The following is a 14,627-nucleotide window of genomic DNA, read 5'->3' as shown; positions in this document are numbered from 1 at the left end:
TAACACACCAATTGAAGATTTTTACTTTATATGTTACAAATTTTTCAATTTATTTCATGATCTTTTGATATTTATCATTTCAGGACCACCAAACAATTTTGAGAGCATGGGCTGTAAAAGATTTTGCTCCAAATTGCCCTTTGTATGTCCAGATATTAAAGCCTGAAAATAAATTCCATATCAAATTTGCTGGTAAGTTCAGTCTCAAACTGAGATACTTCAAATTTCCTCAAACTGTGACACTAAGGGTTATGTCTCTGAAATTAGTGGCAACTTAATATATTCATGATTGCATAGAATAGAAGGATTTCTTTTTTCATCTACTTGTTATGAGAGAATATTCACTTTAAAAAGTGGCAAAGTAATGTTTAAGGAGTGAATTTTTACTTTTTTATATAATTTGGTGATTTAAGCAACTGAATTTACTGGATACCTTGGTAAGACTATAAATAGATTAGCACTTACAGTTTTATGCATAATATAAATACAGGTTTTGAATGCTGCAGCTATTAATTTACACTTACATTTACACATAGTGCTTTGTTATAGATTACTTAATACATATGTAAGCTTACATATGCATTAGAGTAATATTAAAATAATTCAAATGTATTAAAATAGATTTATTTGGAAATAATATAGATTTTGAAAACATTTCAAGAAAAACATACAAGTGAGTTTTTCATAGAGACACCACTTTTAAAGTAATTTCATATGAGATTATACTTTAAACTGGAAAATGAACAGTAAGATGATACTTTATTTTTTTCTTAAATGTTTCTGTAGGAACTAAGTTTGATCCAAGCAGTAATTTATGTACATTAAAAAAAAATAACATCCTTGTTTTTTTTAACATTTCACCTTAATAATGTAAAGCTGCAAACATCATTAAAATGTAAATCATTTTAACTAAGTGGTAGCAAAATGTATTTTCTTCATCTGTGTTTAAATATCTTAAAATGGTTACCTATTTGTATATGATAATTAATTGAAAAATTATAAACACTAAGAAATTTCTACATAATATTAAGAAAACCACGAAATTATTGCAATTCAGTTTGCTGTTTTTTTATCTTTTACTCTTGCTTCTAATGGCATCAGTTTTCTCTAAAAATGTATAGCAAACTAATCAATGGCTCTTAACTGTGGCTGCACTTTAGTATCTGTTTGGAAGTTTGTTTTAAGTACTACTACTGATTTAAATGGTTTGTGATGATGGTGCTATGTTTTTTTTTTTTTAAACCTGTTCCTTAAACTGAAAATTTAAAATAAGAGCACCTCCTTTGTAAATGGCTTTGTGAAATTTAATGGAAAATACATGTAAATTCTCCATCTGCTACCTGTTACATATGTAATTAGCATTCAGGAAATGCCAGTTGTTTATCTAAAAGACCTTTGCAACTAGCTGCCTTGTTTTTATTACTATTTAGTAAAAGGAATATTTTTGTAAAAATTTTTATCGTACCTGATAATGACTTATTATGATATAATTTTAAGGAAGGCAGTAATGACATAAGTCCTAAAGATGTGAATTTAAATTTGAGTACCACCACTTAAGATTTAGATAGCCAAATTAGTATTCTGAGCCCTATTTTTCTCTTCTGTTACTTTATATATCATATGTATAATGTCTCTATTTCATTGGTTAAGATTAGCAGTAAGGATTAAATAATATCTGAAACATATTAGGTGCTCAATAAATGGATATCATATGTGGATCCTAAAGCAATATGTAGTTTGGGAAAACAATTTATAATTTTGAATGTGTTATAACTAAAATTCAGAATAGGCTTTAGTTCTTTCCTCTTCTTAACAGGCCCTAGGTAGGTTTACAACAGATAGATCAAACTCACTGAAATAGTCCACCTTTACAAATAAAAAATTACAAAGACTATTTGCATTGATTCTCTTTCATATTCTTATCTCACCATTATTTTGATAAGCCCATTGAAATGAATGGGATAGTTAAAAGTTCTATCCTGATAGTTTATCACAATATTTCTTATTTATGGCACCTGGTGAAAGTCCTTTTAATGCTATCTGTATTCTTTTAAGCTGAGATTACATCTCAGAGGAACTCTTCTTTTATATTATAAAAAGATAAAAGCATCCTAGTTTCATTAAAATGTCATAAAACAGTTTGGGGTGATGTATGAGACTCTTAAACCCAGATAATAAATTTCACATCTCAGCATGAGGTTAAAAGATTACAGACTTTACCTTTCAAAAGACAGTGTACCAAGCTGACAGTTTGTATGGTAGACTGTTAAAATAATGGTCTTCAATGAACCATGTTCCCTGTGTCTGTCCAGTGTTGATGGGATCTTGCGGCTTATTCCATGAAGAGGTGAAATGTAGTTCTCTACCACTTGAATACAGGCTGGTCTTGTGACTGTGACCAGAATGTAACAAAAGCTACATTGTATGACTTCAGAGACTAAGTCTTAAAAGTTTGTGCTTCTGCTGTCCCTTCACCGGAAAACTACCCAGAGAACTGCATGTAAAGCTTCCCAATTTAGCCTCCCTAAGGATTAAAAAATCACATGGAAAGTGACGCTTATCCATCCCAGGCCCCCCACCTCTCTAGCTCCTGACTTAGCCTCAGTCAACCCGAAAAGTCATGCTGACATACAGAATTTTGAGAAATTAAGTATTGGTTGCTTAAAGTTGTTGAATTTTGTAGTTATTTGTTATTTGGCAAAAGATAACTAATATCATTTGTAATAAAATAATAATTGCTTTAATCTTAAACCAATATTCATTTGATAATATTCATTATATTTTTGTCTTCTCATTCTCATGAGTGTTAAATAGCACAATTCCAATTATATAGGATATAAAATGAGATAATTTTATTTTTATTTAAATAGCCTCTTCAATACACCCTAAATTGTGAAACTACCACCATGACTATAATTTATGTATTTTTTTAAAGTAAATCCATTTTTTTAAAAGATGAAAAGAAGAAACTTTCAAAATTTAAGTTATAAATATACAAAATATTAAAAAGTAAAAACAATATAGCGACCTAGCAACTATTACTTTATGCACATCTACCAGTCATATCATATATGGATTCTTTCCTTCTGAACAAGTCACTATGTTCATTAAACTATTGAATTGTTACAATATCATTTGAATGAATTATTATATTATTAATTATATTTAAAATAATCTACACTTTGATGAGAGTTATAAGAGAAAAGACTATATGGGAATGATTTCAGCCGCAGAAAAGATATGTTCTTACTCATTTCATCACGAGAGGAAAGTAAAAATAGTAAGTCTGCAGATAGAAGATATCTTTGGTAGAATAATAGCTATGATACAGAATTTCTGAATATAAACCACTACAAATTTTAATGTGATTCAATAACATAAAAATATACTTCATAGATAATTTGATTATTTTAATTACCACAAATTTCCTAAGAAGAAAATAAACTCAAATGGCTCATAGAAAAATTTGCTTTCAGCAATTTTCCTTTTTATGATAAATTAAAGTCGAAGTAAAGAGATCGATACTGCAAATTCTGGAATGAGACCATCCTCAGTCAAATTTCCATTCTACTATATAGTAACTACGTGACCTCAGGCTTCTTAATTTCTCTCAGCTTGAGTTCTTTGAAATACAAAGTGTGGATAATAAGAGAAACTATCTCATAGGTTTATTATAATTTAAAAAATACTCAAAAGAACATCAGTCACTAGTAATTGGTACCTATCAAATTGATGATTATCATGAATCTTGAGTACCTATTTTTCATCCTCCTCACAATTCTATATTATCTTTATTCCCAGGAAAAGTGACTGGGGATTGCTCATGATGTTTTACGGCTTATTATAGACATTCAAAAAGCACATAGTTCTCAGCTGGCACATATTTTCCAAAGAGTAGAAAAAGATCTCTTCCCAACTCATTTTATGAGGCTGATCTAGCCATGATACAAAACTTATTGAGGATAGCATGAGAAATGACTAGAGACCAATTTAATTGTTAACATAGTTGAAAAATTATATAAAATATATTAGCAAAACTATCAAAGTAATGTATTTAAAAAATAATATATCATCACCAAGTTGAAATTATTCCAGAAATAGATCATCATGTCAAAGGAGAAAATAGTATTTCAATGGATACAAAAGAAACTTTTGAGAGAGAATTCAGTATCCATTTACAATTTGAAAAAAAGAAAAAGAAAGAAAGAAAAAGTGTTAGAAATCTACGAGGAAAACATTCCTTAGCCTAAGGAAAATTATCTACACAATAACCTAGAAGAAAAAATAATGACCACATATTGAAAGTCTGCCTTTAAGATTAGGTACAAACAGGGATGCTTACCAAACCACTTTTACTCAGCATTTTCCTGGAAATCCTAAGGAGTGCAGTAAGACTACAAAAATAAATAAAAGGAGTAAGCACTGGAAAGCAAGATATAAAATTGCCATATTATTTAAATACGATTTTCTACAGTATTCCTTACATACTTTTTCCTTAGGGGACCTCATTCATTTCTATGATTTCCAAAATTACATCTCTCCCTCAGTATTCACTATGAGCTTCAGTGTTGTATCTTTGTGTAGTCAATATCTCCTATTAGGTTTCTAACAGCTGTCTCAAAATTAAGATGTCTACAAATATTTACTGATTTTCCCTGACTTAAAATCTGTTTCTTTCCCATTCTTCTCAGCACCATCTACTTAGAACTCAAGCCAAAATCCATGAATCATTCTTCAATCATTTGCATTCAATCCATCAAGTCCTATAGGTTGGTTAGACTCCCTGAGAATCCCAGGCTTACCCACTGACACAACCCTAGTTCATGCCATGATCATGGCTGTGTCAAAACACTCCCCTTTCCTGCTTTCCTAGGTATCCATGAGTTCTGCCTATAGTCTTACTTCTAGTCTTCATGTTCCCCAGCACATTTGTGGTAGTGATTACCATTTGTGTGGTATAATAGGTTGCTACATCTTCGTGCCTCCAGTGTCAGCCTGAACTCACTAGTTTCCTCTTTCCAGTATATCAATGCCAGCATTCTTTTACCACATCATTAATTTTAAAAGATTCTTTCTGGTGGGTTATTTTTTTGTCAACCTCTGTAGAACAAAAGTCAAATGGTACTATAGCTTTGGTTGTGTTAAATCTCTTTTCCAGTGAGAAATATTTTTTATCAATACACTTCTTTTTTAAGAAGTGGCAGTTGGTACTGAAACATAGGAAGAAGTAATGGCAGGGTTCCATAGCTATGACTAATATAAAAATGTGGTTTTGTAACATCTTATATTCTCTGGCAGCCGCTTGTGGGACTAGCAACTCTAGTCAAGTCTCTCCAAGGTCATATATCTGATCAGAAATCACCTAGGATAAAGGTTTCTACATGTTGAGCCCTTCACAAATATTCTCCTCATAGTGGAAAAACCAGGATGAAAAAAGCAAAACATTATAATATTTCAGCTTTCAGACATGTTTCTATAGACCAAATTTTAATCAGAATAAAACCAAACCCTTATCTCTTTCTTCACTCTATATTCCAAAAATCATTAAAAAAGAAACAAACCCAAAATAAAAGGAACATAAGGAAAAAAATGTACTTTATTAGGAAAAGAACTCTTTTATTGAAAAGCCTTGAATAAACTTAAAGAATAAACTGAGCTCTCCAATTAGTTGAATCTAAAAGAAGTTTGCTATTTGTCTCCTCGTCGGATGAAAATACTCAGAAAATCAGTGGGAGATGAATCCCTGTTGTATGAATAAATCAATTGCTAAATTTAGGTTGCCCCTCTGTCTTTACCTCCCAGATAAAAGGTTATATCATGTACGAGTGAATATTCAGTTACCTTTCATTTGTCAACTGATTTTCTTTCAACATACTGGGTCCTTGAAAATTTTCTACCTCATTTTAACAGATTTAAGAAGACATAAAAATCATATTGGTAAATTTTCACCCACAGGTGGCAGAGAAGAATGTTAAAAATCATTTTATAAATAAATTTGTATGAGTAGAAAATGTAAAAGTCAGAATAAAGAATGTAAAAATCGATTTATAAATTGTGAATTTTCTATGAATTTTATTTTCCATGCTTTGGCTATGATATTTCATAAGTAACAGAATTTGAATTAAAGTTCATGAATGAAAGGAAGAATCATACCTCAATAGTAAAGTGTTGACTGAATGAAATTCTCTCTACTTCACAACTAAAACATGCCTAGAAGAATGATTCATTATACTAGAACAGTAGGAGTTCTGGGAATTTAAAAAAAAATTTTAAAGATTTCAATTGCAATACAAGTTAAAAGTATAGACGAAAGTATTTTTAACAATATCATTGACAATGTTATATAAACATATTTCTTATAGTAGGTAGTCGTGACTACCACTATAAAAACAATATTGTTTAAAATAAACACACGTGCATGTGTGCATATGCATGTACACACACAAATCTTGGAGAAATGATTTGACTAAGAAATGAAGGTCTTGTCTCAGTTTACTCACTATTAATTTTTTTGCTGAAACACAAGACATCCCAATGCTTCACTTTTTTCTACCCAGAAAAGAGAGTGGAAAATATTTCCAAGTAATATAAATATTGGAAATTATGTTAGCTGTTTCTAAATAACATATGTATGTGCAATACTCGACTTTCACCAAATGGTAAGTGTGAGTTTTTCATGCTGAATAATTTCTTCCTTTCCCATATAACACCCACATAGATATCAGTTTAAATTTCATTCTTACAACCTACTTAAGAACATAATGCTTTGAATTCCTACATTTTCAAAAGATGAAAACCCCAACTTTTAAAATTCTCTATTTTTAGATGAAAATATTCTCTTTGATGTTTGTGTTATTGCAGAGATCATCAGAAGCTACTTAACCTAAGGCCATGTTGAAGACCAGCACAATTTAGAGTCTTTCAATTTTTTCTTTCTTCACTATTTTTACTTTACAAAAAATCAAACACCCAGCTTAAAAATTATGCAATGAAAACTTGTATTCCCTCCATTTACATTCAACAGTTAACAGTTTCCCACATTTTCACCCCTAAGAGGGTGAAATATTTTCATGGGTCTGGTTTGTATTTAAATGTTGGCAATTGTCCCCAAAATGTCTTTTATAATTGTATTTTTATAATTCAGTACTAAAATCAATATTTTGTGGGCACTTGGGTTGCTCAGTCCGTTAAGTGTCTGCCTTCTGCTCAGGTCCTGATCTCAGGGTCCCGGGATGGATCCCCCAGTGAGGCTCCCTGCTCAGTGGGGAGTCTGCTTTTCCCATTCCCTCTGCCCCTCCCCTTGCTCTGCTCTTTGACCTCACTCTCAGATAAATAAATAAGTCTTTAAAAAATTAAAAATTAAAAAAATCAATATTTCATTTTTAATTGCATTTACTTTTTCATTTTTTTATCGAAATAATTTAGATAGAAGATTAGTATAGACAGGACTGAGCATTCCTGTATACCCTTCACATCACACAGCTTCCCAGGATGTTAATTTCTTATATAACTATATCAGTTTAATTAAAACTAAAAAATTAACATTGGTGTGAATTATTTTTAAGTGAAATATTTTCTTGTCTTTCATTCCTCCTAACAAAAAAAACAGTATCTTATTTGCTTTACTTTTTTTTTGTAGCTTTTAAAATTTTAATATGTGGGTCTATTAAATAGCCAAACCAACTTTCTTGTTTGTTTTCTTCGACACTTGATTAAATCACCATTGAACATTAGATATTTAAAGCCATTTTCTTGTGGACCACTTAAAATTGAATTAACTCAAAGCATCTTTATGTTTTTCTCCATTAATTTTCTTATAGTCTTGTATTTCTCCAAGACTCAATTTCATGGTTCTGAAAGCCAGAGTAGCATATTTCTTCTTCTGTCTTTGGAAAGTGCCAGGCATATTCTATCATACCCTAGATCTATGGTTTTCAGTCTCTAAGGTAGTTTCTTGATAACAATGATTTATAAAGAACAGGTTTATCTTCTTTCACTCTCATTTACTTATTCAAAACATTTTTATTGAGTCCTACTGTGAACAATTTGTTAGTCTAGGTACTAGTGGTGTAATGATAAATCAGATGGACTAGCTGTTTGTTCCAATGGCAGATTTTCTCATTTTCTTTACATCACCCTTTTTTTAACCAGTGAGCCAGTGTACTTTTATGTTCTGCCCAAGAATACCACTCTAATAGAGCCTGTTCTTTCCAGGTGGAGCTTCAGCTGTGACTTTATGATTCTCCTCCCCTGCCCTTGCTACCCTCCATATATATAAAAACTCATGATTCCAGTTATGTGCTAGTTTCATCAGATTTTGATTGATGAATTTAGTCATTCTGATAGACCTATTTAGGTAAAGTTTTCATGATTTAATGTAATATATTTGTCCCTGGAGTAATTCTGTATTGAAAAGTCTCTTAAAATATGATTTTTAATCCTAGAAGAATGAGATCCTAATATGAGGATATTATAATATCCTAATTCTGTAATATTATCATGGATGTTTGTCTAATGTTGCCTCAAAACAGACTGCATGAGAACATACTGTGCACACACAAATATGTGAGAGAGACTGTGAATTAGGCTTTACTAATGAATTGGAATGTGGCTGGAGAAGTAGTGAGTGACAGATGACAGTTACAGGTAAAGGGATAACATTTTAACTAGATAATAAAGTAACTCCAGGGGATTCGTGGAGTACAGTGGAGGGGACACCAAGAGCTTCACAGGAGTAATTATTTAGCAAGCTATTAGGATGTTCGGGTGAGAGAGACTCAGGGATTGAACCAGAGTGGTGATGATGGATGTGGAGAGTGAGAACAGACTCATGAATCATTTCAGATATATTCTGTGGACCTAATAATCAGTTGACTGTGGAAACCAAAGAAAGTGAGAAATCATTTTATTTTATTTTTGCCACCTTAATCTCTTTTTTGTATATCCTCCCATTTAACATAATTTGTATTATAGCAGTTTACTAATTGATTTGTAGTTGCTTAGATGTTCATTTAATTCTAGAATAGAAAGTTCTTTTTTTTTTCCCCAAAGGTTTTGTTTTTGAGTAATCTCTACACCCAACATGGGGCTTGAACTTATAGCCTCAAGATCAAGAGTCACATGCTCCACTGACTGAGCCAGCCAGGTGCCCCTAGGATATGAGTTTCTTAAATGCTTTATATCTTCGGTGACAAGCACAGTGCTCGACTCATAGTATTTTATTACTACAAGTATACAGGCTATAGTATAAAATTTAAAAACTTAAAAGATCCAGTAACAATGTTCAAAAGTAGTACTATAACTCAGTAAAATAAAAATATACAACAATATGTGAAATAGTGAAAAGGGAAAAAAAATCTAGTTTTTCCACCTGTGTAGGGAAAACCCAGTTCTATCCTACTGTGTTTCTCCCTTGTCTGTCTCCTTCACTAGTCACATAGTCACTAATATCTGTTTACAGTTACGTGAAGGTTTCATGAGGAAATAATATGAGCTACACACATTTAAGTAAAAGGGCATTTATTGCAGTTTTATTTATTATAAGAATACATGTAGAAAGAAGGAAAATGTCTAGCCGTATGAGAATAGATATATGAGATACATAGATGTGGTGTGTGTATGTATTATCCAACCAAAGTCCTTATTAGAAATTATATTAAAATGAAGGTCAATACAAATGAAATAAGTAAGATATGGAATTCCTTAAAGTAGGGTACCAATTTTATTAATGTAATACATGTATAATTAATTATATTTCATTTTTATATAGAAGCATAATACTAGCTAGAAGGTGATTTTGCTGATAATGGTTGTTTTTACATGTATTTATAGATTTTACATTTTTACATTTTTTTCCCCTCAAGGTTCAGATTATCAAGTGTAATTAATGCCATGAAAACATTTGGGAATGGTGATATCTACGCAGGGAACGTGTTATTCACTTAATTATGACTAGTGGTTATGTTTATATAGACTATAATAATTTGCTTATGTGAACTGAAATATCATTAGATTGGTAAAAGATAATTTATTTGAGTTATGAAATTGTACAGTTAACATATTGTTATATTTTATAACCCATGACAAATGCCATTTAATATCTTAATATAACAATAACTTTCATTGGTGCCAAGTTCTCATTTAAGCTATTGGCTATTCTGTATTCCTATATTCATAGACTAAAACTAATGATCAGTCAGTAGCTACTTGAATGTTAACTTCCTTCTTGAATGTTAACTCAGCTTCCAATGAAGAATGAAAAATAAGGCAAATTTAAAAAGTGATAGTTATTTTTAAAAATCACCAAGGTGAATGCAATGAGCTGAGCTAAGTTATTTCCAACAAATTTTGGAAGAGTATGTGTTTGAAAATAAGGAAAAGAAATCTGTAATATGTTGAAATTGTAAATGAGTAATTTTGATGCATTCAGTTCCTCCTTGGATTGTGTGTGTTCAACATTCCTTGTTTTTCAGCTTACTATGACTCAGTTTTGTCCAGGACTAAAATAAATAAATAAATACCCAATATCATAGAAGAGGTTTTCTTGAACTTGTGTGATAAGCTTTATATGATTACCTAGTGTAATTTCTAGGTTAAATAGTATGTGTACTTTTCTGATTTTAATACACAAAGCCAATTTGCTCTTCAGAAATGTATAATTTACTTTTGCAAAAGTGGGCACTATTCCTTTAACTCTTGCCCCTTGGGCAAATGAAAAATAATATTAGGAACTTATTATTATTATTATAGTCATACTAATAGTGGCAGTCAACATTTACATAGTCCTTATTTTGTGCAAGGACTACTTTTTTTTTTTTTTTAGAGAGGGAGAGAAAGAATCTTAAGCAGGCTCCAGGCCCAGTATCACGACCCTGAGATCATGACCTGAGCCAAAATCAAGAGTTGGAGGTTTAACTGACTGAGCCACTCAGGTGCCTTGGACTACTGTTCTAAAGCACTTTTTGTAGATTAACTCAATTTTTTTGTTACAACCTTATAAAGTAATCTATTAGCTATCTATTGCTGTGTAACAACTCTAAAGCTTTGTGGTATAAACAACAAACATTTATTATCTCACAGTTTCTGTGGGTCAGGAATTTGAGAGGGTAATAATCAGGATATTTATGATGTTGCGGTGAAGACGTCAGTTGGGACTACAGTTACCTGAGGGCTTGACTTGGGTTGGAAGATCTGCTTCCGTTGTGGTTCACTCTTTACTCACGTGGTTGGCAAGGTAATGCTGACTGTTCCAGAGGCCTCAGTTCTTTACCTCTTGGACTTTTCCTTAGGGCTACTTGAGTGTCCTTATGATGTGTCAGCTGGCTTCCCCCAGAAAACATTGACCTAAAAGAAAGCAAGGCAGAAACCACAATGTCTTTTGTGACATAGCCCTGGCTGTCCTCTGTAATTTCCACAATATCCTACTGGTTACACAGATCAGCCCTATTCTGTGAATACCAGGATATGAGAACCATTAGTTCTTCAGGAGGCTTGCTACCATAGAGAGATTTTATTAGTATGGTTGACTCTTGACCATGCATTTGAACTGCAGGAGTCCACTTATATGTGCATTTTTCCCCAATAAATATAGTACAGTACTGTAATTGTATTTTCCTTATCATTTTCTTATAACATTTTCTTTTCTCTAGCTTACTTTGTTGTAAGAACACAGTATAATACAGATAATATACAATATATGTGTTAATCCACTGTTTATGCTATTGGCAAGGCTTCCAGTTATTGGTAGTTAAGTTTTAGGGCAGTCTAATGTTCTTTGTGGATTCGCCATCTGTGCATACGGTTGGCTCCCCTAACCCCTGTGTTGTTCAAGGGTCAACAATATTCTCATTTTGCAGATGAGGAAATGGAGACACAAAGATACTAAGTGAAATGTTGATGATGCCATACTAAGTGGTGGAACCAGGCCTTTAATCCGTGTTCTCTGTCTCTAAAATGTGTGCTGTTAAAAGATACGTGCTATTGTCGCTAATAGTTCATTTTAATTTTCAGTTTTGGATTACTAACAGAGTTGCACATTTTCATGTATCTATTGCCCATTTAACTTGTGGGTTAATTCATATATAAAATACATCCCTGTACTCTTATTTTCTACAGAGATGACTATTTTTCTCTTAGTGAATTAGAGGTTTTTCATATTCTAAAATTATGAACATTTTGACATTTTAAAAATTGCATTTTTTCTTCAGTTTGCAAGTTGTCTTTGGATTGCATTTATGGTGCTTTTAACTAACAAAAGTTTTATCTCTTTTTCTTGTACTTTTATGCTTTTTGCCTCTAGATTGTCCATGGATTCATCTTTTAATGCTTCAAATGAGTTTACTTTTCCGAAAGTTACTTTCTTTAAGACAGAATTTGTAAGGGAATTATCCCTTAAGGTCAAAAAGCGTGTGTGAGTAGCGAATGACTGAAATGCCCAACTTACTTTATTTCTTGGAATCTGTTGATATGAATATTATGTTGAAGAATTGTGGGGGCTGTTTGGTGGAAAGTTGGTGATATTAAGGAAGAACATCCAAGTAGGCAAGGACTTAGTTAGACATAACATTCGGCTCAATTACCCATTAAATCAAACTCCCTTTGCATTGAGGAATTCCTTTTCAGTTACATATGTCTCCTGGTAAAACTGAAATTTCAGTCTTCTTTTGTACTTTACTTTTACTTCATTCAGATTGTTAGACAAGCATCTAGTTGACAATAGCATCTATCTATCATCTATCGTCTATCTATCATCTATTATCTGTCTATCATCTATTATCTATCATCTGTCTATCATCTATATCTATCTATCATCTATCATCTATCTATCTATCTATCTATCTATCTATCTATCTATCTATCTATCATCATCTATCATCATCATCATCATCATCTATCATCATCTATCTATCATCTATCATGTGTCATTGGTAAGAACATTTTGGAAGGAAAGGGAAAGATTTGGTTATTATGGGAGACTGTCAACAGGCAAGCAGTTGCTAATAAGTTTATACTAAATGTGTAATGTAAGTGATGAGGTGAGAGTTTCCTTTGCAATTTTGTCCAGAATAATGACACTACCAAAAAACAGCTGTCACAGATTACACATGACAACTATAAATATGGCTATGGGCTATCATTCGTCTGGGAGGATCAGGTAAATTGTAGCATCTCCCCTGGTTGGTAAGGGAAATGTGTGCACTCATATAAGCTCATATTTCCACTTACTCTTTATTTTTATGAAACAAAAATATTTACTTGGTATGAGACTCTATAGTTTACTGTATGCTGCCCTGTGTTATTTCAATCTGAAGTTTATATTTCTATAAGACAGATGTAAATAATTATATGTATTTGTCTAATATAATACTAAGTACAGTTGCCTAAAGACCACATGCTTAAAGACATGGGATTCAGACTCATATCTTGTGACTCCAAATCTAATGATCATTTAAATCAAGCACAGGACAACATTTGCAACATTTTCCTATTTATCAGGCATATTTATAAGTGCTAAGATATTGTATTTTAAACTTCATAGAATGCTTGATTCAGAAGATCCATTTTCCAGTTTAATTGACAAAAATTCCCTGAGATTTAGAGTGAAAGAAATATGTAATGGAGTATATACCTGGACCTTGACATCATCCTAAATACTTCCAGTCTTATTTATACTCTTCAAACCTCACGATATCCAAACTCAATCTTCCTTGTTTCTATTTTTCTTGTTCAACCCTCCATTATCACCTAAACATGCTCCTTCTGCCTCATGAAGACTTTTAATGCAGTACTATTCAAAATGTTGTTCAAAGACCAGTTTCAGTCTACAGACTTTTGCTAGGCTACAAGATAAGTATAGCAATTGAGAGTAAGCATTTAGCAACTTTGATAGCAATTTAACATCACCGTGACATCCAAGTGCATAATCAGTGTGTTGTCTCTTTAGAAAGTGAGTAGACTCATATCAGAATCATAGGTGAGTCATGCATGGTGTAAATTCTATACCAGTCATGCGCAATAGAACAACGTATGTGTCTGCAGTGGGTTGGAAATTAAGAAAAAGGAAAAAAAATATTGATTCTTCATCACAAATAGCTGACGAGCATTGCTCTAAAGCATCATCAGTGTGGCTTCTCCCTGAGCCTTACCTTCCTTTCTTCTCCTGCCCTCTTTAAACAACCTGAATTCTATAGGCTGTAATTTCAATCAAATTCATATTACTATACTAATTTCCTTTGTTTTTAATTTTTTACGGCTCCATATTGGAAAGAAACATACACACAAACAAAATCCTACATAGATGGATCCTCTTTTCCTGCTCCTTGGCTGAACACTGCTGGAAAAAAAAATCACTTAGTGGGTCAGATTCATATCACCACAAACTCACTTGGGCAACTTAGAGGCCCTTAACAGTGTGGAATATTTTCTTATCAAAATACTCTCCGCTCTTGCAGTTACAATTTCAAACTTTATGTCATTTTTCCTAATTCTCTGAAGCCAATAAATGAAAATTTCCTCAAATTTTTGACTACCATATTTTCCAAATGTTGCTTCGTTTTCACTTACCACTTCCTGCTTTCCTTCTATTATAATATAATTTCCTTCTCATCTCTATGCTGGATCCCAATGCC

General features: G+C 32.1%; 1 protein-coding gene across 3 annotated transcripts in view; it reads left to right on the top strand.

Moving 5' to 3' along the window:
- Positions 1–14,627, top strand: part of KCNT2 (potassium sodium-activated channel subfamily T member 2) — a 362,885-nt gene that overhangs the window by 204,025 nt on the left and 144,233 nt on the right. For all 3 annotated transcript variants that reach the window (XM_027613976.2, XM_027613975.2, XM_027613974.2), the window contains exon 13: positions 84–192. In XM_027613976.2, coding sequence (XP_027469777.1) covers positions 84–192 — 109 coding nt within the window. The remainder of the gene's footprint in view (positions 1–83; positions 193–14,627) is intronic.

The sequence above is a fragment of the Zalophus californianus genome, chromosome 10 (assembly GCF_009762305.2).
Source record: "Zalophus californianus isolate mZalCal1 chromosome 10, mZalCal1.pri.v2, whole genome shotgun sequence".
Lineage (NCBI taxonomy): Eukaryota > Metazoa > Chordata > Mammalia > Carnivora > Otariidae > Zalophus > Zalophus californianus.
Note: the sequence above shows the minus strand (reverse complement) of the source record. Positions and strands in the feature narration are given on the sequence as shown.